This window comes from Gallinula chloropus, assembly GCF_964237585.1.
Source record: "Gallinula chloropus genome assembly, chromosome: 19".
Lineage (NCBI taxonomy): Eukaryota > Metazoa > Chordata > Aves > Gruiformes > Rallidae > Gallinula > Gallinula chloropus.
In genome coordinates, this window is record NC_140104.1 from 2,862,780 (window position 1) to 2,890,518 (window position 27,739).

Sequence of the window (27,739 nt, forward strand, 5' to 3'; positions counted from 1 at the left end):
AGGAGGTAGCTGTCAGCCCTGTGACACAGGTTAGTGTTTGTGCTGGGGCTTGAGCATGGTGTCAGCAGCACATGAGCTCAGCCTAGGGAGGGAGAGATGTGTTCACAGCAGCTGCCTGCCTGCCCCTGTCAGAGGCCCAAGGCCGCGCAGCCTGCGATGCCGCCGTGCCTGGCACAGAGGCTGGAAGCTCCGTGTGTCGGCACCCGATAGCGAGCGTAGGTGCAGCACGCTGAACCACAGGCGGTGCTGGGGTAAGTGTGCTGTGGATTGGGACTGGGACATGTGTTTTCTTGGGAACTACTGCACAGTTGGCAGGTGCTATACCTGCTATTGTATCTGATTCATGTTTGCCAAGCAGCACGAAACACGTTATCTCTGCCCAGCAGGTATGGTTTCAAAGCTGGTGAGTGTCTGTTCTGGGAAGGGTAAGTATTAATACCTGGAAACTTGGGCATTAGAGTTCAGGAGAGACTTGCTCTGCTGGAGAGTAAATCCAGCTGGAGGAAAGCACAGTACATCAAGAATAGTTTTGCCTCCGCTGAAATCTTCTGGCTGTGCCTGTCCCTTGGTGCTTTCCTTTCTCCCGAACTGCTAAGCTGCAAAGTCTCTTTTGGGGATGTGTTTCTCCCCTGAGTGCGTGGAAGTTGGCTTTTGCTGCCTGTACCGATCAGCTCACAGTGAAATTGTCCCTGAACAGGAGGAATCTCTGGGGTGACCGTGCTGGTTATAGGAGCCGCAGTGGGAGGTCTGCTCAGAGAGGTGCTGTCTTAAACATCAGGGAATGCAAACAAGCTGCTATTGTAGGCTGCAGTTATAAATATCAGGCTATTATGGGGGCAGTTTTAATGAACGAAGTGACTTGCCACTATTCATGCTGATTGTCGTGTGGGTTTTTGTTTGTTACCCTGTTAAGAGGTGGGGGGAAAAAAAGCAACTGTGGCTTCTTTGTGTCCTTTAGGGTGGCTTTCTCTGTCAGTACTGGTTGGGCTCCAGGGGTGACAGGACAGAGATGGTTCTTACCAACAGCACTCTCCTCTAGTTTGAAATGAAGAATCAGAACTGACAGAGCCTGGCTTTTTTTTCAGAGGACAATAAAATCTAAACTTGTAGCCTTGTCTTCAAGGTATTTGAAGGTATTTATTGGCTTATATTTTATGTGGATGATTGCATGTTTTTATCGCTGCCTGTAGGTGAGAGTCCATCTAGTTCCACTGTGTGCGATGCCAGCAGATCGCCTTTTGTTTTGCTTGCCAGGAGGATGGATAATAAGGCTGTGCCCTGCACTGCCCTGTGCTTTCTTGAGGGTGGGGTGGCAGCTGTACTCAGTGCCCGTGTTTGCTTCTTCCAGGTGTGATCCCTGCCTCTCTTACCCAGCCTGGTGCCATGGCTGACACGATTTTCGGCAGCGGGACGGGCCAGTGGGTGTGCCCCAACGACCGGCAGCTGGCCCTGCGTGCCAAGTGAGTCCTTGCCACCTCCTCTGCTTCCAGCTCTGGCCTGAAGGGTTTCCTGGTATCTCTGTGGCCCACCAGCCTCATCCACGTCCTGGTTTGGGGGGGACAGAGTTTGCCTGTTGTGCAGACCCTCCTGTACCCCAAGAATGTGCTGCCTGGCCAGGACAAGGAGCTGGCAAAGCCAAGGCTCAGTGCATTGCTGCTCAGAGCTGCCAGCCTGCAGTGGAGTTTGCAGTGTGGCTGGTACGTGGTGGGAATCCATCCCACCAGCGCTCCCCTGGATAAAAGGAGGGGCTCAGAGGCAGGCTTGTATCTCTGCAGCACCCTGATATAATTGATAGCATCCCCCAGCTGCCTGCACTCTCTTGTTTTAGCAACTTGTCTTTTGATCTCATTTTTCCCCTGAATTTAAGTTACTGCATAACCTAAAGACAAAAGGGACAGTGATGAGTCAAGCACCAGCATTGCATTTGTTTCATGGCTGCTTTCCTCCTCTGGCAGCTGGTACCCTGCCATTGCCACCTCTGCTCTTGTCTGAACCTCTGGGGTCAGCCTGCTGCAGAGTGTTAGACAAGAGGAGGTGCCCCCATGTCTGCAGGGACTGCCTGCATGGGAACAGTGCCAGTGCGTGCTGCTGTTGCTTCCCCAGCCTTCACCCGAGAGCCTTGTTAAGGCAGCTGTGTCTGACAGTGCTCTGCATTCTGCTAGCAGCCATGACTTTATCCTGTGACTCCTAAACCCTCACTGAATGGTAATTAATTGAGCTGTGAAAGCTCCTGCCTGTCCCCAGGTGAGCTAAGGAGAAATCTCAGCTGCTGGATGATGAGGCATGGAGAGGAGCAGCTTGCTGAAGTCCTTGTGTGGCCCTGGCTTAGACCAAGGGAGGAAGTTTCCCAGTTTGTACTCCTGAGCATGCCTGGTGATTTGTGTGTTCAAACTCAAGGACCTTAGGGATGTAGGAGGTAGAGGGAGGCGGGTGCAGTAATCCCTGCCTTCTGGAGCCTGCTGTTGGCAAGGATACCCCTGGCTAGCAAGCCCTACATGTGCTAGCGTTATGGACAGAGCCGAACAGCCATGAGGGCATGGAATGGTAACATACAAACTGGAGCAGAAAGGGAAATGAGAAGGCAGGGAGAGGCAGTGCTTGGTGGGGGAGTGACATCCTGATCTGGTCAGGAGAATGCTTCCAGCATTAACCAGGGCTGCAATGGAAGGCTGACTCGGGCTCTGTGTGACTGGCCCAGTTTGGCCCATGGGGCAGGTCAGAGGTTCTGTGCTTTCTTTTCACAGCTTAATTCTGCTCTCCACCCACTCCCACAGGCTCCAGACGGGCTGGTCAGTGCACACGTTCCAGACTGAGAAGCAGAGGAAGATGCAGGCCCTGAGCCCGCAGGAACTTGAGGTCATTCTGGAAGTTATCCGCAAGGCGGAGAAATTGGACATCGTCGAGCAGCAGCGCATTGGGTACAGTCACGTTCGTTTGTCCCCTTCCCTCAGAAGGAAAGGTCAGCGCAGGCAGAGGAGTGGCTCTGCTGGCTGCCTGAGCTCAGCCTCCATCAGTCACAGCATCCCCCTTAGCTCAGTTATCTTCCCCTCCCATGTTGCTAGATTGGAGGGGATGAGCATTGGGAAGGATGGGATGTTTTCCTTCTCCCTGTGCTTCAAACCTTTCTCGTGCCGCCTTTGAGCTTTGGGGCTTCCTGTGGTTGCAGCCGCTGACACTGTCCCTGGTAAATGCAGCCTGTGCTAAGGCAGCTGCCCCAGTTGCTCTGGAAGAGGCTGGGGAGGATGCAGAGCTGGGCAGCTGTACCCACTGCTAGTGGACCACACGGCTCAGAAACCGCTGCTGGCAGTGCAGTTAGATCTTCCCTTGTCTGCGGCAGCCCCTTGGGATTTTGCCTGGAGCAGTGATTGAGTTTGTGTTCTAGTTGGCTGAGCCCTCTGGAAGGGGTTTGCTAGCTTGAATTATTTAATTTATGGGCATCCTCTTGCTGCTGCAGATTTCTATTTGCTTTCAGTCCTGCTGGAGGTCTGGCCTCAGCTGTGTCTGTGGTCGTCCTACACTGACTGTCTTTAAAGACAGGGAGATCAGCAGTCCTGCAGTGTTTCCCAGCAGGAAACCCCAGTGCCTCCCAGTCTGTGTCCAGCTTCCTGCCTGTCCTTGTGCTTCGCTCTGCCCTGTGCAGTGGACTGTAGTGAGTGCTAACAAGAACTGACAGTGATGCTTGTGATATATGGGAGCCCTAGAAGCAGCCAGCGACCCCGAGGGGCCAATTGTTCCTGTGCAGTTGGTGGTGTAGCTGCAGAAAGTGAGCACCTTGCTGTTCCTGTGCTGAAGCATTCTCTGAAATGCCTTTGTTAACTCCTGGGAGTTTTCTTGTGCTGAAGTCAAGGATCATAAATCCAGTAATGATGGCTCAGCCTGGCTGTGCTGTCTGCCTGTATCATCACAGGCAGTACCTCTTTCAAACAGACCTTGCCTTCTTCTCTGTACGGGACTTGGTTGATAGGACATTAGCTCTAATGAGAACAGGGTTGCATGGACAGCAGGATTGTGCTTGGCTCGAGCTGCGTGCGTGCGGCTGGTCACTGCCTCTGATAAAAATGGCCTGGCTGTTATCGTCCCCATCTACAAATGGATGCTTGAGAATTGCCAAGCAGTGATCTCATGACAGCAGCCCTGCTCTGCATGCTTTCCTCATCCTGCATCCTAATTGCTTATCCCGCCTTCCTTCCCTTTCGTCGTCTTGCTGCTACGGACATTGTGCATACATATGTGCTTCCTGTCTTCCAAGTGGGCTGTTGACCAAGCAGGGAGCAGTTACTGGCATTCCTGTTCTGCAGAACTCTGGTCTGATGGCTTCAGTCTGGTTTTCCTGCTTTTAACAGGATGGGGGCAAGAGCCTGGCAGGTCTCTGAGCCCTTTCCTTGTGTTGTCCAACTCGCCCTGGTCTGAGTGCTAAAAGGCTTGTCTTGCTCTACAACCAGGGGACCCTTGAGCTGAGGCCGTGTGGCCCAGGTGATGCAGAGGGTGTGGGACAGAGCCCTTCTCGTGTGCTGTCTGCCCTGCACCCACCAGCTGAGTCAGGTCTGGCAGTGGCATTTACAGTTTGGGTTATTCTGGGCTTGGGTGGTGTCAGTAGGTGGATTACAGGGGTTTGTGTCCCCTGAAGACTGAGAGCTGATAGGAAACACTGAGTGCAGAGGCTGCAGTCAAAGTATGTATGGTCTCAGCAAGGGGCCCAAAACTGCACAGAAGCACCCAGAGGTGGGCTGAGCCTGGAGCACAGGTCTGCAGGTTTTTGGCATGCTTCAGATTCCCAGGTGAGCGCTGTGACCTCTGCTCTGCCTTGATCCCCACAGGCGCCTGGTGGAGCGGCTGGAGAACATGAGAAAGAACGCGATGGGGAATGGCCTCTCCCAGTGTCTGCTCTGCGGGGAGCTGCTCGGGCTGCTGGGCAGCACATCCGTTTTTTGTCAGGATTGCAAAAAGGTAGGTTTGGTCACTCAGGTTCTGTCTGTTCCTGCTAACACCACCACCAAGAAAAGGTCTTCAGGCCTGTTGGAAGCTGGATAGCTCTGCAGAGGTCTTCTAACCCCAGTTGTCTAGATCTGTTCTGTGAGACCATCAGGTTCTGTCTTGCATCGTGATTGCCTCATTCCTCAGGATCCTTAGAAGCCTAAATTACAGATAGTGCTGAGATGGGGTGCATCAGCTCTCTCTGCTTCTCCTCCTCTGAGGCTGCAGAGTGGGAGAAGGGCCAGAAATGTACATCCATCAGCAACAACTCATGAAAGGGTCCACGTGCTTTACTTCTACTTCCTGTGAGGTTGGCCCTCAGACCTTCCAGTAATGTGCCTCTTCAGAGGACTCAAGTCCATCTTCAAATTCCAAACCAGTGCAGCATTTCGAGCCCTGATAGACAAATTAGCTTGTGCACCCATGACTGCCTGTCTTTATGTATGTTGTTGGCAGGACCCCATGGGTGCTGTGGGAAGGGCAACATCGATTTGCAGGGATGCTGTTCTACCCTGGGGAATGATTGTTGCTTGTCTGGGCGCTGCAGCCAAGGGGTTAATCTGTATTGCAGTGGAGATGATGATCTCCAAGGCAACCACCTTATCCTCCCTCTGCTGGGAGGCTGTCTTCCCTGCACTTGGAACCCTTCTTTCCCTTGGGAGATACCTCAGTAAGTGGCTTTGCCTCAGCTGTTGCCTGGGGAGAGGTGAGGGTACCTGCTGGGTCCAGGAGTGTTTCCTCCTTGCTGGTGGTAGGGCAGAAGGGAGCAGCCTGTGCTGGCTCTGTCCCTGGTGGGTACTAGAGCCAAGCACACAGTGGTGCCCATGTCACCCTCCCTGGCCCATGGCACTTAGTAAAACCTGCTCCTTTGCCAAGGAGTGGCACGTGTTGGCACCTCTGTGGTTAAGCAGGCGTGCAGGCTTCAATGGAGACCCTTCCGTGCTGGCACTGTGGGAGTTGGTGAGACGCGGCTCTCATGCGGAGCAGGCCGCTGGCTGGGCCTGCGCCAGTCCACAGCTGGCTGCAGCAGTGCTGGGCTCTTGTAAGAGAGGGAAGGGCCCCCTTGCAGTCAGCACTGAAGGCCCAGCATCCCTCTACATGTGCATGCTGGGCTGTGAGCTGCTGGGAGCTCTGCTGCCTTTGCTGTTGGGTGGGTCCAGTTTGCAGAAGTAGTTTGGCCGAGGCAGAGGATTGCTTGTAAGGGGGTGACTGCAAAAGCCAGCACGGATCTCTGAAGCACTGGGACCTAAGCCAGGGGTAAAGTAGCTTTTTAGGAAGGGGTCGGGGGGAAGCAACGGTAAAGTACCAGGAAGTGAAAGGTCTGGTTTGACAGGAGGTGCTGATAGCTCTTTGGGGAGGAGCGTGGCTCTGAGCACATGTGGCTGTGGGGGGGTAGAGGCCTGGATGGCAGACAGGAGACGGCGACCTGTTTCCTGAATTTCAGGCATGCAGAATAACAGGATGTGCCCTATCCCTGCCTTCTTCCCTTGGCAATTCTGCTGTCACCTTGTCCAAAGCCAGCTAGGTCACACCACCACAGCACTTTGTAACTTACTTCCTGTGAGCCTCGTACACTAACGAGGCAAAAGCCAATGGAGACACTTCCCTGCCGTGTCCTGGTGCAGTTGCAGGTAGCATCCCCTCTAGCTAGCGAGGCTATGTGAGCCTGGGCTCTGGGAGGGCTCTGGCCAGGAAACCCCAGAGAAGGGATGGTTTTTCTAGTGGTTATTCCTTTATTTGTCTGGAGTCTGGTGGGCAGTTCAGGTTGATGTGCGATCCTACTTTTCCAGTGTTTTAAGCTGCTTTCAGCTTGGCTGCACTTTTGAGCTGTGTGCAAGCTCAGAGCAATGCTGACTGGGTGCTCAGGGGTTCTCCCAGTGCTGCTTTTTAATGCTGTGAGCTCAGGGAACAGCCAACCCTTTGGCAGAGCTCACAGAATGGACTGTTACTTTAAGCTTGTCCCCTCTCATCCAGGGATATCCATCACTCCTGCGTCGTTGTGTGCAATAAGCAATGACTTGTCAGGGAATTATGGATTTTTTTAAAGTTCATATTTTTCTTCCTAGCATTGCTCTGTTACCATCTCATTGCAGCCCATTTAATTCAGTAACAGGAATTGTAATGATGAACCCGAACCATAGCAGAGAACTTACTTTCAGCAAGTCTCTCCTGCTGAATAGAGACTCTCTTTCTTGGAGCCTGGTGGATTTTCTCTTCTATGAAGAATATTTTTAATGCTAGTTTTTATTATCTTGGAAATAAATGCATTATGACAAGAGAAAGATGTATGCAAATCCAGATGTGTTAACAATAGCAGTAGATAGACAAAGCATAATGTGTCATTTACCACGCAGAAGGTATCAGAGTCATGTATAAAAGGTGAAGTAGAAGTAGGAGAAGAAAGTGCTTCATTTTGTATGTAATGAGGAGTAGGTCTGCTTTTAATGACCTTGGGTTTTATGCTTTCTTCTGAGGAGTCGTAGGTGATGCTTAATTTTCCTGCTAGTCTGCAGCAAAGGGGAGGAGGAAAGCCCCAGCTTATACTGGAACTTTCAAAAATTTATGGCTAAGACTAAACTGGCTTGGAAGCTTCCACTAGAGGGAGTGGTGGGATGTGCTATACCGTGGGGATTGGCATCCTGGAGGGTATCCAACACTGAGGTGCTCCCTCAGACTTTGGGAGGAAGAATTTGGGGTACATCAGTGGTGTCTGCTAACTGTATCTGCAGTCCCTCTGGGCTTGGGTAACACCATGTTGAGTATCGATGCACTAAACCCAACGGGTTGTTCTTTACTTCTCTGTGAAGATGAGGACAGGGACAGGAACAGAGAGGTGGAGAGGAGCACTAACCTCTGGGGCTGCCAGTGCTGCCTTCCCTTTCTGTGCAGCATAGGGTGGGGGCTGGTCTGCACTCACCAAAATAGCTGGGTAGGGTTACTGAAGCCATTTCCTCAGGTACCATTGTTTTCTGCTCTCCTCCTCCAGATGTGGGTACTGAGGGCCAAGTGAGACTTTCATCCCTGGACACAGACTTCCTGGCTAAGGGCAGGAGCAGCCTGGTGTGGAGGAACTGTAAAACCTTAGCTGGGGAGATTAAATTCACATGTCTCTCTCAGCAAGGTTTTGCTCTCCAGGGCCCTCTTGTTGCGTGGCTTTTGCTCTGTGAGGATGGAAGAATTCATCCCATTTCTCATTTGAGCTGTAAGCCAAGCCTGGTACCCATCAGCCTCATTATATGATATTAGGTGATTGAGGTTGTAAATGGCTTGTCACGCCAGCGGAGACATGGAAGTTCCCTGGTGCAGCAACAGAGGCCGTGTGGCGCTCTGAGGCATGTTCTGCTCAGGAGATGTGCCTGTTGGCACGGTTGTGCCCGTTTCCTGAGCAGCCACAAATCGATGGCTGCTGAGTGTGTGCTGAAACGGAGGGGAAGCCCTGGGGTTGTGAGCTGTGTACGTGAGGGACGGGAGGAGAGGTTTTCCGATGCGGCCTAGACTCGTGCTTGTGCTGTGTTGTGGTTGCAGCTGCTTTCTGTGCCATGGTGGCTGGGTTTTAGGATTTACAGGAGACAAAAATCACGCTCTAGAAATATGCCTGTTGGTTGTGGGGTTTGATTTGCCCTGGCCAGTTCTCTTCTCACCTTGCAGGCAAGGCCTGTCTGTAGATTTGCCTTCGCCTCGTGTCCATACAGGCCCGGAGCAGCCTCCTGTAGTCAGTGGTTCTCGGGGATAAATAAGATAATTCTGCTGTGTTTAGGCTTTGAAAGAGAGCAGAGCAGAATTGTTGGGGTGTATGCTTCTTGATCTTCTCTCCCCTGAGGGCTACACAGCTTTCCCCCCCCCCTTTTAATTGTTTTTCTCTCTCTTTGTTTCAGAAAGTTTGCACCAAGTGTGGAATAGAAACCTGTGGAACCCAGAAACGTCCTCTGTGGTTGTGCAAGATCTGCAGTGAGCAGAGAGAGGTAAACCCCACCCATGGAGAGATGGGCCTCAGTGGCATTCACCTAAGTCTGTGCTGAGTGGGTTCTTCCTTGTGCCTGGGTGCTGAGAGGGAGCTTGGGCTGGGCTTTGGGAGGCTCGATGAATACACACAATGGTGGCAGCTTTGATTTGTGAGGGGGTGGAAGGTAAAAACCACACCAGCCCCAGCAGCTTGAACAGCTTTGTGGAGCTTGTCTAGCTATGGTCACAAAGAGACTGTTAGCTTTTCCTGCTGCTCTCTCCCTCCTAGCTCTGTGGCAAATAAACTTGGCTAACGCTGATTCTTTAATACAGCTGGAGAGATCTATAGCATAGCTGCAATATTTGTCCCTCTAAAAATAACTAGGATTGCAGCTTTTAAGTCTGTTTTCCTCCCTGCTTGCAAAAATCCCATAACTTGCCAGCGTGTGAGGCTTCTAATGCAGGTCTCTCAATTTTTATATCCTTTATCCTCAACTTTATGCTGCAAAAAGTAATGGTCTGCCTCAATTGTCTGCCAGCCAGCACCCACCAACATCAGGGCTCGCTGCTCTACAGTGAAGTTGGTGAATTGGTTCTGTGATTACAGAAAGATTTTCACTTGTTCTCATCAATTTCTTTAGGGCTTTTGCTTGTGGTTCTCAAACATCAGTCCATTGTAGCTATTTGTGACCACCACAACCAACTGGGAAGCCTGGGTGCTCTGCTAAAGCAAATTTTGAAGTATAGTGAGAGGATTTGTGCAGGTGTTTGAGGTGATTATTTGTTTACTTAAATACCAACTGTGGAAACTTGGCACTGCTTAGGTGTGAGAGCACTTCCAAGGTTGGTGCTCAGGTAAGGTGAGGGGTAGATGGACGCTGCCAGTCTCTAACTTCTGAGCAGCAGTGTGGGTAGGATGGGCAGTGAGCATTCAGCTCCTTGGATATTGCTAATAACGTAATATGCTGACCCATATGGGTGTTTTGACTTCTAAATGGAGGTTCCAAAAGAGAGAGGGAGAGCAAACTCAGGTTGTTTTCTGTGTTCTGCAGGGAGGTGGCTGTGAGGCTACAGTTGACTTTATTTCTTTTATTCTGTTATTTCTGTATTTCTTCTCATCCCACGCTCTATAATTGTCTTGCTTTTCTTATTTCTTATAAAAATAATGAGGAGCTGTGGTCACTGGACATAGAATAGTATTAACCTGCCCAGTAAGTGTTATGTGCCACCAGTGTGGGAGGATATGGTAACCTTCAGAGCTCCTGCTCTCCATGAAATCTGAGATACAGCCAGGGTGCTACCCTAATGAAAATGAACAGAACTTTCCCTCTCAGGCTAACTAAAAAATAGCTTAATCTGACCTCCCAGCCTTCAGTTTTGTCTTTATTATTTTGCTTCTCTTTAAGGCTGGTTCAGGTCTGCCTCTGTTCTTGTTTGCAGTGGTGCTGGTGGCTCTGGCCAGAAGGTGGGAAGGGTCGCAGCACAGGGGCATCAAGTTATACATCCCTTCTACTTTTATCCTGGGGGAAGACTGGGAAGCATTGAGAATTAGCAGAAGCCTTGAGACATGTTAGCCAGGGGAAGGAAGTTGAGGCAGTATCAATAAATGCCTGGGAAGTGGTTTTGATCAGGTCCTCCCTGAGAGTCTGTGTGATGCAGAGATGAGGTGTTTAGGTCTTGGGGTGCAGCTCTTGAAGCTGCTTCAGTTGTCACAGTACTAAAGGGGATGCACTACACCACCAGGTTTCTTTTCAGGGCTTGTGTTCACAACCACATCCTTGTTACTGTCTGTTTCTTCGGTCTGGATCTGTCTTGTATTGCCATCTGCTCTGGACAAAACCCATTTGGCCATGCTCTTTGCTGAAGGTTATCTTTGCTATCAGTGAGTGCAGATGGATGTCTGCTCTTTGGGATCAGATATTCTCATTTCTGTCTGACCTGCATGGTGAGTTGTCCCTGTTTCATTTCTCAGGATGCAGGCAGGGAGCTTCAGGAACCCACCAAAGCACTTTTGTCACTGCATCACACAACCCAACCAATACCACCACCCTTCTCTCTACTGCTCAGCGTGACTGAGCAAGGTTCTTTAGCCCATGCCAACAAAGCACATGCTTAAAGGAGGCTTGTCCCAGGCCAAGGAGCTATGGCAACACCTCCCAGCTTGTCGGGCATGCTCAGGCCCCTGTGCTTGGCCAGCTCTAGTGGGTCTGTAATTTTCTGAACCACTGCTTAAGCTATTTGGGCATGGTATTTATGAAGCTCACAGCTCTGTTAGTGAGAGACTGTCAGGCACTGAAGTGAGAAGGGGAAGTCATTCGGAAACCTGGATGGACTAAATGATGTTGGCTGGAGTTACTAAGTGTGGTCTGGCTGGGAGAAGAGCCTGTGACTGTAATTGTCCCTTTAGCCTCTGCCACACACTGAGTAACCACGAGTCGTTTGGCCCACTGGGATCTCAAGCTGGGGAGGTGGTGTTTGTCCATTCCCATGTGCCAGCTGACAGCTGAAGTGTGCAGTGTCAGTCCTACATGCTCAAGCTTTCATCCCTCCGTCTTCCTTCTTGTTATTTATCCTTGTAGGCTTGATTTAAGCTAGCAGGAGCTTAGTGGCATGTGGTAGTAGTCTTCCCATGTTTGCTGCTGGTTTCAGTTACAATTAAATCATCAGTATGCCTGGGTCAAAATGAAGACCAAAGTAACAATCCATTGCTTACATCAATTTTTCAGTTGGAGTTGAACGTTTGATGCCCGTAGGCCCCTTTGGGAATCCCAGGCTCAGCCATTCAGAAGTGTTCTCTGCTGCTTTCTGTTTCCTTGAAAACCTCCACTGGGAAGGCTGTGCTGCATAGCAATGAGGAACAAGTTGCTCTGACACCAGCTTATTTCTGGAGAGTGGAGGTGATTAATGGATTCTGCCTGCTGTTTGTGTCCCAGTCGTCCAGAAGCAAAAACAGTGTGTTTGGTAACAATGGGGCTGCTAAACATCACGTGTATGTGCAGGGTGAGGGTCTCCAAAGTTCCAGAGAGGTGCTGGGAGGAAAGTACTGTGATCTGACATAGCTGGGGCCTGGCAGAGCTGGGATGTTCCCCCTGGTAAAGAGAACAAAGGACCCCTGTGTCATAAGTGTAGCTCTTCCTGAAATAAGATAGAACTCATTTGTTTTAGGCCAGAACTGGCTAGTTTGAGATACTGCTTGTTCCAGCTTTTGCAGAAGCATCTCTTGGAAAAAAGCCCATTTGTTCTTCCAGGACCCTGTGACCATTTTCCTTTGCAACATCTACCGAGGGGAGTGAGATTAAAGCAGCTGTGGATTGTGTTTTATTGTTCCTGCAAGCAAGGGGAGAAGCAAATTCAGTCAAGCTCAGGTTCCTTTTCGAGGGCAAGAATCTCCCTTCCTTCTTCCCTCCTCCCTGCACTGCCTTTCTTGGCTTTGCCTCTTGTGTTGCCTTTCTGGAGCCTGGGAATGGGGTGGGGGGCTGATTCTCCTTGGAGCAGCCACGTTTCTGTACACGTAGGGAGTCCCATGGCACGATCAGGGGTGCTGATCCCTGACACCACCAAACACTGGCCACGGGTTTGCAGCGAGCCTGTTTGCTGACTTGGCAGCGAAGCAGTGGTGCACCCACGTGCAGGGCAGGAAGGCAGGAAGTTCTCCAGCAACACGGGCTTGCTGCAGCGGCTGTCAGAAGAGCAAAACTGCCTGGGAGGAGCCGTGATGCAGCTGGAATGATTCCTTGCTGCCAGGCCTCTGGCAGAGCACGTGAGCTAAATAACAGCTTGGGCAGCAGTGCCGGCATTGAATCAGTCGCGTGTGGCTGAAGTCTGTCTGTCACCTCCTGGCCTGAAGGGAAAATGGGACCTGCTGTGTTTTGTCAAATCCCTGCCCAGCCGTTTAACTCTGCTCAGCCTTGTTTTGGCTGATTACCAGCAGGTTCTGCAAAGCACCTTCCTGAGTTACCACTTTATATCTATCTATATCTATATCTTTAATTTTTTTAATCCATAATTAGCGCTGCTACCATCGTAATTAAAATCCTCTTGGAAGCGTTCGTGCACATTTACATTTGAATCGACGCATCCAAAATTGTAGCGATCATGAACACAGTTTAAGTGGGGTGGGGGGGGAGATGGCTTTTTTTAAACCCCATTGAATGCAGAAGTGAGTGTCAGCTATCAGGGACTGGTGAAAGTTTTCATTTGCCCCCTCTGCTTCGCTTTCCCTTTAATTTCTTCTCCACTAAATGGTGCTTTCATGGCTGGCTGCATTTCTTGGTTTATCACAATAAACCGTGCAGAGGAAGAGGATTATTGTGCTGGAAGAGTGAGGTTGTCTCCTCCCCTTTTGCCCCCCCCCCCCCCTCCCCCAGGGCTCTCCTTTTCGGATATACTCTCGGACCATTTGGAACATTATAAACCACCCCAGCCCAGGGTTATTGCTGCCTGACACATTGGCAAAATACCACAGTGATGGAGGGGAGTGTTTATTTTGGGTGACTCTGGATTGAATCAAAGTGATGTGCACCTGTTTGCAATTCAAAGAACTCATCAATAGCCTGCCATATTATTTGGGGGGGGTGGGGTGGTGGTAGCAGCGAGTGGTTAGACTCAAAATAGTGTCCTCTAGAATAGAGCCACAGGAGAAAAAAAATAGGCCTGATTGAGAGAGGAATGATAAATGGTTGAAGGCTGGGAGCCATTGCAGCTTGAGAAACGTTGGGGTCAGAGGTGTGATGGATTTTGCTATTCCGGAAACAAAGCTCCGAATAGCAATTTCACTGCCTTTTAATTTTCTTCATCCTCAAGTGCTGAATGTGGGAGTTGACAACAGATTGCTGTAAATAATGTAATTGGAAATCTCTGTGTTATGGAAAAGCAGATGAATGCAAATAACGAAGCTGAAGAGCGCTTGCTCTTTCTCCCTGCCAGTGGTTTGCGGCGTGCCAGGGCTGTGGTGGAGAGCTGGGACATAGCGAGCGTGGGGGCATGTGCTGCGTGAGGGCAATGGCAACCAAGTTCTCCCTGGGGAGGTCGTGTTTGCATTGTAGCCCACGAGAACCTGGTTTGCTTTGTAGCCCCTGAGAACCCAGCCCGGGCTGCTGTGAAGGAAGCGGGTTGCAGAATAAGACCAGCTAGTGCATGGTGAGCAGTTTGTGGTGGAGCAGAACGTGGCTGTGCAGCAAGGAGCCTTTCTAAACACGAGTCTGTGGGATTCGTGGATTGGTGAAGCGATCTGGGGGGGGCGGGGGGGAGCATGAGTGTTTGTTACAATTCTTTCAGCTGTGAGCCCATCCCTTCATCAGCAAGTCCTAATGTTGTCTCTTTAGGAGCTTGTTTGAGCACTCGTATGCTAAAGGAGGAGAAAGGAGGGAGACGCATGAGCAGTAAGATGCTTTTCACCAGGGCCCAGTGATTCTCCGTTAGGTCTCATCTGTGGGCTGCACTTGAACACGCTAAAGAAAAATACACATCTGCTTCTGACTGTCTCACCCTGTAGCTGTAATGATGGCTTGATGCAACTTTGGGAGGGTTATTATTAGGGTTATCAGAGGCATTCAGCTTCCTGGGACTTGTGGTCTTTAAATTGGTTGAAAGTAATAGGAGTCAGTTGCTAAAGGAGCTCTTCTCCTCTGTGTCCTCCCCACTTTGCTTTAGGGTAGTTTGGGTGTCAGGGGAGGCAGGAGGACAGGAGCCTGGAGGAGGTCAGTATCAACAGTTTTGGTTGTGTTTGGCTGGGCTGATTTGGGTGCAGAGGGTGAGGTTGATGTTTACTCCTCTCTGCCAAGTGCAAGAGGTGATAAATGTTACTTAAAATTGGGTTGTTGCAAGCGAGTGGAAGGGGCTGGCTGTCCCTCTTGCCGATGAAATTCCAGCCTCACCCAAACTCAGGCTGTCCTGGGGGCAGGATTTCACCTGATGTGCCAACAGGAATGGTGAGACCAAAGCTCTCTTCTCTTGCTAATAAATAGGAATCTTAGTCTGGAATCATGGTTCTAGACTTGTTAATTTAAAATCAAGCAAGAACTTTGCTGTCAGGCCACTCTTGCAAATCAATGAAACTACCTTCAGTAGCAGTCAGCAGCATTGATTTGTTTTGATGCATGAATGCTAAAACTAACCTGTGTGCCTGTCTGCAGGACAGAATGTGAACCACAGTCATTTGGGATGGGGCACATTGCTGACCTGGGGGGAGCAGGGATACCAAATTAGTGTAGGGGAGAGCATCTTGTTGTTGCTGTTTCAGAGCTGATCTCAAAACAATTTCAATACTGCTGTAATGAGACCAGACTGCTAAAAGCACCAATTTGAAGCGAATTCACATGCACAGAATCAATTTTATACTGGTATTAGTGTATCAGAGCTGGGTGGTATTGTTAACTCTTTCTACAGCTGGATTTGCTTTGGGGTAGTGAGAAACCTGGGGGTGCCCAGCCTTTTCTTACAGCAATCCCTGCTAAGCCTGATTGGGTTTATGCTGTGCTGAAATTGTCGTTCGCCTGAAGATAATAGGTCTCTTCAGTGCTTCAAATTGAATTACTGAGTTGCAAGACCTGTTTGGAGAATGACTGTAAGAAAAGCTCCCTTCCTGCCTGGCGCAGGGAGTGTCCCAGCTACACGGTGTGTGCAGCTGGGGATGGAGACCCTGCCCTCCTCAGGCCATGGCTCCCCATGGTCAGGGTGCAGACCCCGTGGGTGCAGCAGTCCCTGCTCTGCCCGCTGTGTCCTGTGTAGCCAGCCATTCCCAAGCCTCCTGCCTTCCTAAGACAAGGGAAGGGAGACCAGGGTTTGCCCAGTCAGCAGCTCCCACATTGTGTAGGGTTAAGTGAGTCACGGTGGACTGAGCTCTACATAGAGATGTTTGCCCTGGATGTAAAAAATGTGTTGTTTTCCCTAATTCTTGGTTTTGTGGGGATAGCAGGGCCTGTTCCTCCAGCATCCTGTGCTGCGCTGACGTGTGCTGTTGTCTGAGCTCCACCAAATGCTGCACAGGCCCTAATTGTTATCAGAGGGGATGGAAGGAGCTGTGTCAGCTCCTGCCTTGACTGGCTGGGTCACTGCCCAGCTGCTTGCGTGCCGGTGAAGGAGCTGGGAAGGTGTCCTGCCTGCTAAGGGCCCCTCTGTAGATGAACTTGGAGTCTTCTCTTCTTTGGGGAACTGGCTTCTCAGCTTTTTGCTTGGATGGCTGCCTCACCATCCTGCTGGGCTGTTACCCAGCAGGAAAATATTGGTGTAATTGCAGGGTACTCTCACCTCCTCGTTTCTGGATCCTGCTGTGGTGCACAAGAGCTTCTCTCTTGCACTCTTCCAGTAACTGGTGCGTGTGCTGGGTCACAGCGATGCTCTGGTTTCTTCTGCTGAGTGCTTTTCCCTTAAAAAAAAACATGCTCCCAGGTTGCTCTCTGAATTCAGCTTGTGTTCACTTGGCTTTCAAGACCCCAAACACAGGGATTGTAGCTCGCTCTGTTGATGGCTCTGAACTAGGAACCAGACAACCTGCTGAGCAATCTCCTCCCATCAGTCAAATGGTGATGATGGTGTCCTGCTTTTCATGCCTGTGTGAGAGGAACTTCTCATGAGTGCCAGGTGTTGTCGCTGCCCTCTGCTTTGATTAAGCCCTAAATGCAAATTGCAAACATATTGCTGTAATTAAGGATATCTGCATTTGCACCCACTGCCGTCATGGTGATACTGTGTGCACAATGCTTTGGGAACCTGGAGTAGAAACGCTGATGGTCTCTTTCAGAACAGAAGTGGAAGGTTTCTACCTCCCCTGCATGAAATAGAAAATGATATTTTTACTGTATTAACTTATTGTTACCCTGTCTGTCTCATTAGCTCATTATTAGACTGCTGGAAGGCACAAAAGAATTAGGTTTTTAGAGGCCATTTCTCCTTGTCTGGGATGCCATCCTTTTCCCTTCCTCTGGCTCACAGCAGGCTTTATATTAAATATACTTAATAGAGCTCCTTCATCATCAGCTGCATTAAAACCAAATTGGAGAGTAGAGGGCGTTCTTACAGGAGATATTACAGAGTAGCCCTCACAGTCCATTTCCTGCTGCAAGTTCAGGTTGAGTGGTGGTGTTCTCGTCCTGGGGTTTTGAGGCACACGTGTTGAATGATCTGGCTTAGCCTGAATTGCTCTGATGTGAACACCAAGGTGGCATCACCATTCAGTACTGCAGGAGAGAGCCTTTCTGTTGTCCTGGCATTGCTGCCTGCCTTCCCCAGCTGCTGCCAGTCTTGGATTCAGAAGTAGAGTGACCCAGGCTGAGGGACCTGGCACAGCAGGAGAGATGTACTGGGACTTGCTGTCCCTCCAGCCAGTGCAAAACTTGTTTTACTCTAAGCAGACCATGGACTTGGGACTGTTGTCACCTGTGGCACGTGCCTACTGTCTCCATGATGTTCTCCTTTTTGTGAAGTTCAAATGGGAAAGCAACAGATGTAGAATCTGAACTGCCTGCTGCAGGCCAGGGAACTTCATCCTTGGTGTCCTTGTAGTAAGCTTGGGAACGTGTGTTTGACTCAAGTGCGGCATGAGAGGAACATCTAGTCTTGACCCAGAGAGCACAAGAAGCTCTGTGGTTGCATGATCACCCTCTGCTCCTCCTTCAGTCTGTGCCTATTGCTCATTCAGATTTGTGCTTTTCCTGGTGGAAGGAGGATGGAGGCAAAGCTGGGTTAGATGGTCCTGGGGAGGGTTTTGGGGTTGTAGTTGCACACAGCAGTGGAACTGGTGGGTGCGCTGAGCTGGAAGGTAATGTATGGAGGTAGCTCAGAGGGGTGGCTGGGTGCTGGGGAACTCGTGTGATGGTGCTGGTCATGCTCCCTTGCTGTAAAAACCCAGGTTTAAGGTGTTGTCTCTGTCTCCATCAGGTTTGGAAGAGGTCTGGTGCGTGGTTCTACAAAGGGCTGCCCAAGTACATCGCGCCTTTGAAGAGCAGCAGCAGCAAACCCAGCGAGCTGCTCTCGCAGCCGTGGCAAAGCGAGCCAGCCGTGCCGGAGCCCGAGAGTGTGGGGGCCAGCCGATCCTTCACCTGGGCCAGGGGAAAAGGTTGGTTGTCTGCTCCATGCCCAGGAAACAGGCAGGGATGGGGGAGAAGGACCTGCTGTTGCAGTTTTCAGCTGTTAGGGGAGGCTCTGTGCTAGCAGTGAGGGATAGTCAGCAGGATGTGGTGGGTTTCTCGTGTGGGTAGTGGTGGGTTCTGTTGGCTACGCTGTGTTTTTCAGGTTTTGTTATTATTTATATGCACATTGGAAGCCCAGACTAGTCTCAGCCCTCCTGGATTCCCTGTCCTTCTATCCCCCCTTGCTTTCCTCCATTCCCTGCAGCCCTGCTGTTTGGCTGACACTGCCAAGCAAGGGACAAGGCATGAAGCAGACACTTGTCTGCAGTTGCAGCTCAAAGAGCTCCTCCTGTGCAACTATGTAGGATAGTTCTGCTGATGGATGTTGCTGTGTACGGTCAGGGCTGCCAAAAGGCTGGTCTCATTCCCTCCCTCCTGGGGCTGGCTTGCTCATTGCTTCTGCTGCTCCACAGAGCACCGCTGGGCAGATACCTCAAGCTGGGTTGGAAATGACCCTTCCCTCGACTCCCTGGAGTCTTCCCAGGACCTGGAGCAAGTGGGCAGAGATGCTTTTCTGCAGTTGGTGGGCAGGAACGAGCTGCTGCTGGTTGTTTGCTTGTGTGCCTGAACTCCCTGAGCAAGTGAGACTGATGGAGTGTGCTCAGCTTGGGGAGGGGGCTGAGGTTTGCAGCATGGAGAGCTCCAGGCTGAGTTGTCCTTCAGATATGTCTGGAAGAAGCTGGTGATTAACTTACCCCTGTGCAGGGCTGGGGCCAGAGCACTGACAAGCCTGAAGATTTATTAGCTTCAGCACTCACATCCCTGTGCTTTGAGGTAGACCTTGATTGAAGTAGACCATTGTATCACATGTGGCATCTTGGATTGCTGCCGTGTCAGATCCCATTCACAGCACTGCCTTGTAGGGCTATTTTCCCCCCCTTCTCTTCCATCTGCCCACCTTGTCGCTGCTCCTACACCCACTCCAGTGCTGTGCCTGGAGCCAGCTGGGAGAGAGGAAACAGCAGCTCGGAGTGGAGGCGCTGAGCACTCAGGGTCGTTAGCGCAGCAGCGGATGGATGCTGCAGAATTAAAGCTGTTGCCAGTCTGCTTTGATTTCTCTTTGTTTCTTTCTGGTGTGGATTAGCAGAACTGTCTGGCCTCTCTCCCCTTCTGTCTTTTGCTATTAGATGCCCCCAGTTGGAGAAGACTTCTTTGGCTTACCAGCAGCCACGCACTGCTTCCCGTCAAGTTAAATCTTACCAGTAGTTTGGGGGAAAATAACCTTTTAATAAAGAGGGCTCAGGAGAACCTGGTTTACAGACCTTCTCTTCAGGCCCTGGCTAGGAAAGCACTCCCAGCCCTACTGTAACTTTTGTAATTAAAGACAAATTAGATCAACAATAGATGGTTGTGCTTTCCTCCAGGAGATGCTTGGAAGGGGTTGTCTTAGCAAATGAACTGATTGATGAGGTATTTTCTGTTCGTGTGGCACAGAACATTACGAGTCAAACATGTTGAGCCCAGACCTGATCAGGGTTTTAGTTCAGCTTTTTAGATGAGTTTTTTGTTCTGTGGGAAGGACTCCTCTAAAATACTGGGAGGAGCAAGAAAGGAGCAGGTGGAGGACGGCAAAATGGCCTTTGGGAAGCTTTGATGTGTGTGGAGAGCTGCATCTCCCCCTGCGCTCTTGGTTTTTGGCTGGCTGCTGTTTTGCAGGTTGGATAATGTTAATTTATGGGTTTATTTTCTGGTGCTTTCCTTCCTCGTTGCCCTTTCCTGTTAGGCTGCCTGTCCTCTGGACAGCTTTCAATGGGCACTGTGGGCTGCAATTCATCTCTGAAGCTGGGAGCTCGTACACCTCACCCTTCCATTTAACTCCTTTCCACCTGCCGGTGCTGGGACTTGTGCTGTTTGTCACCGGAAACCTCTGCAACGTGCAGGGCAGCCACCTTCCCCTGTGGAGGTGATGTACCTGTGATATTGCCCACACAAATCTGCAGCTGGGCCTGGACTGAGCTTTGCAAAGCTGTGGCTGACAAGGCAGCCTGCTTTATACCTCTGCCTGGCTGATAGCTTTTGTCAGCTCACGCCTCGTACACCCTGGTCTGAACATGTCCTTTCGGTACCCAGTAAAGCCCTGTTGATGTTTGGCAGGATGTTTGTGAGAACAAGCTCTGGCATTTAACGTGTGTGACTCTGACAGGCTGCTCTTGGCAGGGGGGGTTCCATTATCTTGACCAGCCGTGTCTTAACCCTGCTGTTTGCCTCCCAGAGCTGTCTCTGAGCTCTTAAGGGATTCAAGTCAGGAGGGACCAGCACAGGCACAACCATGTCCCAGCACAGCCTGGGTGAGAGGAGCCACCATTGTCCTTTCAACGTTCCCCATGAGCTCCCTTTCAGCAGGGACAGGGCAAACCTCAAGTATCCTATCCCCCCTAAAAGGAGGGGATGAGTGCCGGGTGTTGAGTATCAGCTGCTCTGGCTGTGCCAGCTGCAGGAGGGTGGGAAGGCAGTGGGACTGAGGGACTGCAGGAACGTGCCTCTGGGAAGAAAAGCCAACCACGCCAGGAAGAAGTTTTATTTTTACCCTCCCATTATTTCTCTCCCGCTCGCTGACACTGGGATTTGCCGTCGCCTTTAGTTTTTCTGTAATAAACAAGCGGTTGCCATGGGAACCCTGCTATTAGTTAAGGCACAAATGTATTGTCGTGGGGAGAATAGCAGTAATATTTCTTGTGCTGGGGAGCAGTTCTGCTCCATGTGGTGGAATGTGGGTGGGTTTCTGCATTGGGTCAAGTGGGAAGGGGCTGTTGGGGTGGGGAGCAAGGAGCAGCAGGGCTTTCCTTCCTCTGAGCTCTGAGTTCTGCTGAAAAAAATCCTCAGCATCTGGGTGGGAAAAAAAACCAAGAGTGATCCCTGAGCTGTTTGGCATGAGGGCTGCACGCTGCTCTGCTCGATCTCCGGTGGTTTCTCCTGTTGCAGTGTGCTCCAGTCCTGTTGCCAAGCAATGCGACGTGCTGGGCTCAGCGCTGTCGGAGGCATGGGAGCAGCCGTTGGGCAAGGGGATGCAATGAGTTTGTGTGGTGTCTGTGGGCTGGAGGCCAAATCCCCAAGTGATGGAGCAGAGAGGAGTGTGCTGGGGCAGGTCAAGCGCTTTGCAGGCCACTGAGGGGTCATGCAACTTCTCTGCAGGCTTGGGTAGTACCCATGCTGCATGTGTGCCAGTTTTGGAAAGGGTGAGCTGTTGCATCTGCTCCCCTCCTCCTGCTTGGAGATGTCCCTGCAGCTGGGGACAGTGCTGAGGGTGAGCCAGGCCTGGGAGCTGCACCTGGTGAGATGCTTGGGTTGTAGTAAAGCTCTTCATCTCCAACACCCCCACGCACAGTGCCCAGGAGCTGTCGGCTTCTCCGCTCCCCAGAGGTCGTATTCACAACGGCTGAGGATGTGGTTGCTGCAGGGTGCTCCTTTCCCCTCAGCACAGCATTCCACACCCGCTGCTGCTGGGGTCAAGTGGAGCCTGGCAAACTCTCCTCCATCCCATGCAGCTCTCTGTGCCACAGGGCTGTGTTCTCTCTGGCTCAGAGGTTGAACCACATGTCAGAGGGATTGTGGGCTCCAGCAGCAGCCGTGGGGGTTCAGGCCCTGGATGAGTGACCCATTCCTTGTGGGAACACTGCTCTCCTGGCAAGTTTTATCTCAGCATATTTTTTTTTATAAGCTTTTTTATTTTTCCCAGTCAGCTGGAGATGGAGAGGGATAAATCTGTTAGGTTCTCTGAAAGTACAGCTGTCCAACGACTCTTATTGATATATCAGCAACTGCTGGAACACCAGATTTATGACTTCTGGGCTCTGGAAAGTGCCAGCAGAAGGTCTGGGAGCTTTGGGAGAAAAATTACATTAAAGGGAAACATTGGTGCCATTGGTAAAATCCACTCTTATTGGCAGCAGAGGAAATGAGAGCAGACAGGGCTGCTCCTGCCGTGCGAGTGCCTTTGTGTCATTAATATTTTCCTCCTCTTGTGCTGGTCCTCTCTGAACTGCTGAATGGCAGAAGAGAAGGCAACTAAAGTCACCTCCACTGATTCACTGGAGCCTTCTCCAAATAAATCCTGACTTCCAGCGTTTTTAAAGGATTCATGGAGGAAGGAGCTGTTCTCGAGCGATGGATTTCTATGAGTCCAGGAGGCTGGAAAAGGATGATGAGCAGGTGGGACAGGAGTGTGTTTGCTAAGTGAATTGGGCAGTGGGATGGTCAGAATGATTGTCAGAGCTGAGAGGTGGATCCGGTAGCAAAGAGCCTGGTGTTTATGGAGTGTTATTAATGGTATTTATATCTAGTTCCCCACTTCTCCTGGTGAGCTTTGGGGAGGTAAGGAAGCCGTCTTTAAGGCTGCAAAGCCAGACCTTTGCTTTGAGAACCCTTTAGCCAGAAGTGCAGCCACCCAGCTTGGAACAGGCCTTCCCTCTCTGCCTGCCCCTTTCCCTGCAGGTAAGAAGTCCCATTTTGGAAGGTCCCAGGGGAGAAAGGATGGCTGTGGGTGCAGGCTGTGCCGGCAGCGAGGAGGGGGCCTGGCAGCCTGCCCGCTGCGCAGCTCTTCCCAGCAGCACAGCGTGCATGGGGAGCTTCGATAACGCTTTGCAATAACACTGCCAGCCAGCTTTAATATCCTCAGAGATGTTAACTCCAGAAAAGTGCTATTTTAGGTATTAATATTTTTTTTTAATAAAATATTTTGTGTAGTACAGATTGCTGCCTGAATACAGGAGCGTCTGCGGAGGTTCCTCGGCTGAAATGCTTGACAGCTTGTGCTCACAAGGGGAGGGACCCCCATCCTCATGCCCTGGGCAGTGGTAAAGGGTTTGGAGCTCTGTGTACCATGTGTAGCTGAATTTTAGTGCTGATGCAGAAAGATGAACCAACAGCTCTCTTTGATACCCCATGGATGTCACCTTATACCACTGGTACCCGTGTCCCTCCTGCACCCAGCAGCACCAGGGGACTTATTTCTCATATGAATGTGGGCTTATCAATACATACTGATAAATATAAAGAAAAAGCTGGGACTTCTTTTTTCTACAGTAGAGGCTGTGGGATGCAGCATTGCCTACCTTCTATCCCCCATGAGCCAATACAGGATTTTCCACCAGGAATTGTGGCCCACTGATTGAAATGGTCTCTGAGCTGCCAGGAGTGCTGGTATCTGTCTTGGTCAGATTGAGAACTGCTGTAGATGCAATCCCTCAAAGAAAAGGTAGCTGTTTTCCTGTTACCTTCCTCCTCAGCCCTGCCATTTCTGGTCTGAGATCAGGCCATCACAAAAACCTGGGAGCTGGGAAAATGCCTCTCTCACTTCACCCAGAGCAGCTGGCAGTCGAGTTATTTTCTACACTAGTGTAAGCAGGAGAAGTACTTGCATAATCCTGTGGAAAAGTGGAAACGACCCACCAGTTTGGGGAGTTTTGTCTGGGAAAATGATGCTCCAGCTCTTATGGAAATTGTGGAGATTGGAATGCAGCAGGATTAGGGCCAGAATTCGGAGCGGGGAAGGAGGAAAATAAGTGGCCTTGAAATGGGGCAACAGTCCCCTTGGAGAGGAGCGACCCTTTCCTTTTAAGCCTTGGGGGTGTAGAGTAATACAGTTCTGGGCAGTGTGCTGATAGGGGTGAGTGTCTGCTGGGTGGCTGATCAGCTAATAAGGCTGGTTCTTCATGTAATCGCTGCAGGGTGTTTCATTTGCCATGCTCAGTGTTTATTTAGTGTTTTCCTTGTAGCTCCCGGAGCCTCCTCCAAGGCCCTGCAGCACCCGAAACGTGGCTTGGAGGAGGCCAACCCCCTCTCCTGCATTACTCAAATGTGGATGCTCTTAGCACAGAGCCAGTCCCCTCCATCTGCAGCTGAGCAGGAACCAGCCTCATACCTAGCCCTCAGCATGTTGCTCCCCTGTGGTCTTTGCAGCAGGGGTGGTCTGGTCCCTCTCAGGCTGGGAGGGAAGTGCTGGTGGTGTGTGCATCTGCTTCAGGTGCTGGCACCACCAGAGTTTGTGCAGCTGAGTTATAAATCATCTGGAAAAAGTAAAAGCACATCATGTTTGAGAGGAAGAGCAAACAGCTGGGGGGGAGCTGCAGGTAGGGCTCCTTTTGGAGAGGGAGGATGTGCTCAGCGAGTCAGCATTTATTCATGTTTTATTTGGATCCATCTGGCACCCTCTTTGGTGTTATGAGCGTTGTGAATAACTGTCTGTCTCCTCTCCCCGATCTCTTCCGTAGTGGTTTCTAGTGACAGTGAGAGCGACTCTGAGTTCAGTTCCTCCAGCCTGGATGACAAGCCTTTACCTACAGGGTCAAAAGGATTGCAAGGCAGAAAGCACCGAGCAGGACTGGGTGAGGAGTTGCTTCTCCTTATGGCTGGAGGGTGGGAAGTGTCAAGCCCTTGAATGTTTGGCTCTTGGTGCTGTGGGTTTTGGCTCAGCTGCGTGCCTGTCCTATGGTGGTATGGCTGAGGGTATCTGGTGAGGACCTCTGCAGCTTTGCCAGCTGGGGATCCGGTCCTTTCTCACTGGAATAGCACCAGCATGTCAGACTGGTGGTGGGTCACTCCACTGCTGCCTGTCAGTATTTCTCCAGCCAGCTCCTTGCTCCTGACTTCATAGCACTGGAATCGCTGGTGCTGTTTTATGAGCAGAGCACCGGAACTGGGTTTTGACCCTGCTCCAGAGGGTGCTTGGCTGGGAGTGGGCATGCTGTGGTTCTCTTAGGACCTGGCCCAGCATCTGCACCTGTGTCTCCCTCCCTCAGCAGCATCTCTGTTGTGTCCCTGCAGCGCCCATCGGGGAACCCAGCGCCCACTCCCCTGCCCTCTCGGGGAGCCGCAGCAGCCTGGGCAGCGAGCAGGGGGCTGCCCTCAGTGCCACAGAGAGCGGCCAGAGCGACCAGCCGACAGACGGACGTGACAGCGACGTTGGTGGCAGAGTGCCTGGTAAGTTGAACCTCCCATCTGGGCAGATCCATGCTTTTTGGGGCCGACTTCCCTTGAAGCACAGCTTTCTCAGAGGCACACCTGGCAGAGCTGCAGCCCGGGATCACCTTTCCCTGCTGCTTTTCTCCTGGCAGATGCTGTCACAGCATTACAGCTCACTCCTTTCCTCTTCCCCGCATGCAGAATCTATACTGCAACATGAGTAATCGGCTGGGGTGGGAGCTGCCTACACCCACCTCCAAGAGCAGCCGGAGCCTGGGCCTGTCCCCCTGTGAAAGCCCAGAGCTTGTGTCTGCCCTGCAGCCCAGATTGAGCTTTTACTGAAGTTAAGCAGAAGTGCAACAGCTTTATGAAACCAGAAAAAAACATTCCTAATGCTGGGTGGCTCTTAAAGCCAAGCATGGCTCTTCCCAGAACTCTGCAGTGCAAAAAAAGACTACACTTCCCCCCCCCACCCCCAACAACCTTGGAACAATTAAGTGACTGTGAGAGCAGAGGCTGCTATCACATCTGATCTGGAGCAGCTGAAAGAGATGCAAATGTGTTCTCTCTGCGGTTCCCGCTAATCTATTCAATAACCCCTTAAGTTATCGTTTAGCACCGCTCCCTCCAGAGCCTTCCTGCCACCCTGTGAACCCCCACTCCTTTTGTGCCTGAGCCTGTTTTGTGCTGCACATGCTGAGGCGTAAATTGGATTAGAGAGAGCGGGTTTATCCTTTAGTAGAGTCATAGTCCCCCTCCCCGTCCCCCTCCCCACGCTTCCTGCCAGAAATAGCCAGCATAAAATTGTTTCTCTGCTCTTCCCTCCCTCCCCAAATTTCAGAGGGTTTCAGTTTTCTTTAATTTCAGTTTTTGCTAAGCAAATCAGAAAAGTGATACTTCTGCTCTGTCCATCTCCTCTCTGGATTATACGTGGTGCTGCCCAGGACAGGGTTTACTGTAAGCCCCCATTGACTGAGAGATGACTGATGCCCGTTCCCTGTTGTCTCAGCAGTGGATGAGCCAGTTGTTCTGCGGGATTAAAGCGGGCACTGGATAGTGGGTGTTACTCCTTGGGTGCTGGTGCTACCTGGCTGTGCTGAAGTCTGGATGGGTGTACACCCATCCAGTGTGTTTGTACAGTGCTTTGCCCTTTGGAGCTTTCCTGTCACTGACTGCTGCCCGGCCACGACAGTGCAAACAGGCAGGAAAAGGTCTTTTTCCTGCTGAAAAACTCATATGCAAAGCTGGGTGCAAGAGGTCAACACCTTCCAGGGAGATCCCTCCTTGCTAGGTGGGTGAGAGCTAAAACTGACAGGCATGGACATGAGGACATACATTTGAAAACCAGAAACCTTTAGTAATCTCGTGAGCCCAGTTCATATAGTCCCTGCTAGGAGAGGAAGCTGGAAGCTGAGTGTGGCGTGGGAGGCATGTGGTGTGCCCAGGCTGTTTGCCCCAGCTGTATGCTCTGTCATCTTCATCTCTTGGAGGTGCAGAGGAGAGGGGAACAGTGACTTCGTTTTTCTCTCCGATGTAATTGAGATGTGGCCTCTCCTCTGCGCAGCGAGCAGCAGGGGTGAGCATCAGCGGTGTTCGTTTACTCTGAGAGCACTTAACGAGCCCGGCTGGAGAGATGCCGCCGCGCTGCGATCTGTGTGGTGAACTCTTGGCAATCACGATCCGTTACAGCGGAGTTTAGCAATCAGCATTGCATAGTGGTACAACTTGCATCGCCCAGTGTTCTGTGCAGCTCCTCAGCAGGGGGCTGGGGCAGCTCAGACATGCAGGAGGCTGCAGTACTGAATGTCCCCCGGTGAAAACAGATGCACAAACCCAGCCCTGGGGTCATTCCTGCTCTGGGATGCTGGAGTTCTGGGGCGTGCAACAGCGGGAGCCTTGGGGCGAGTGCACCCCCTCTCTTCTCCTCTGTCTGTCTGGGAAGGGCTTTCCACCACGGATGCCACCACTTTGCCAAAGAGCAGAGGCTGTTCCTGCTGTTCAGTCTCTTTAAAGAGCAGTGGAGGTGATGGACAAGTGCTGGATGTCCAGACTGGCAAAGCCTCTGTGCCTCATCTCCCTGATGTCCCTGTGGGACGGTCCCTATGCTCTGCTCCGGCCGGAAAGCAGAGTAAGGGGCAAGCATCCTCTCTCGTTCACACTGCTGACCCAGAACATTAAAGGAAGAGCTGCTAGAGCTTTTCCAAAAGCCTCTGAAGCTTTGTAACACGGTGTCAGGAGCAATTTTGGCTTCATATTAGCACCTCAGGTGTTGTTCTACCGGTGACTTTCTCTTCAGTTCTTTTTCTCACCTCTGCTCTAATTCCGCTCTCAAGTGTGACTTTGCAGAACATTTTAGCATCCTTAAATCCCAGGCCAGGGCAGGGAATTAGGGAGCAGTACTGGAAATGCAGCAGCTCTCATAGCCCTTTGCTATTTAAGCCTGAAGGCCAAGATGACAGCATGGTCGTGTGGCCAAGGGAAAACAAGGAGCTATTAAGAAGAGTTTGCAGGTTTCCAGCGTGTTGCTCCAGCTCCGGCTGGGGTTTGGTGAGGCAGATAATGAAGCCTGGGGTTTGTCATAAAATGACTCATTGTCAGAGCTGTGATGGGATTTAGGCAACCTCAGCCCATGAGCCAAAGTTGCAGAAGAGACTGGTGAGTTGAGAGGCTGCCAATTTGATTTGATTTTATTTTACCACCTGCTTTCAAACCCTTTCAAAAACAGCGTTTTTGGAGGGGCTGGTGTTTCTTCTTCTGAAACTCCGGTTCCTGGAGGTGCCTGCTCTGACATGATA

The 27,739-nt window shown here is 51.1% G+C and overlaps 1 protein-coding gene across 1 annotated transcript in view; it reads left to right on the forward strand.

Annotated features, from left to right (window-relative positions):
* Window positions 1-1,368: 1,368 nt before the first annotated feature.
* The window catches only part of RPH3AL (rabphilin 3A like (without C2 domains)), a gene marked incomplete at its 3' end in the record, with an annotated part of 35,429 nt that continues 9,058 nt past the window's right edge, over window positions 1,369-27,739 (forward strand). Inside the window, exons 1-7 of the mRNA XM_084273067.1 lie at window positions 1,369-1,460; window positions 2,775-2,918; window positions 4,818-4,947; window positions 8,850-8,936; window positions 17,794-17,971; window positions 24,254-24,367; window positions 24,807-24,962. Coding sequence (XP_084129193.1) covers window positions 1,384-1,460; window positions 2,775-2,918; window positions 4,818-4,947; window positions 8,850-8,936; window positions 17,794-17,971; window positions 24,254-24,367; window positions 24,807-24,962 — 886 coding nt within the window. The 5' untranslated portion in view covers window positions 1,369-1,383. The remainder of the gene's footprint in view (window positions 1,461-2,774; window positions 2,919-4,817; window positions 4,948-8,849; window positions 8,937-17,793; window positions 17,972-24,253; window positions 24,368-24,806; window positions 24,963-27,739) is intronic.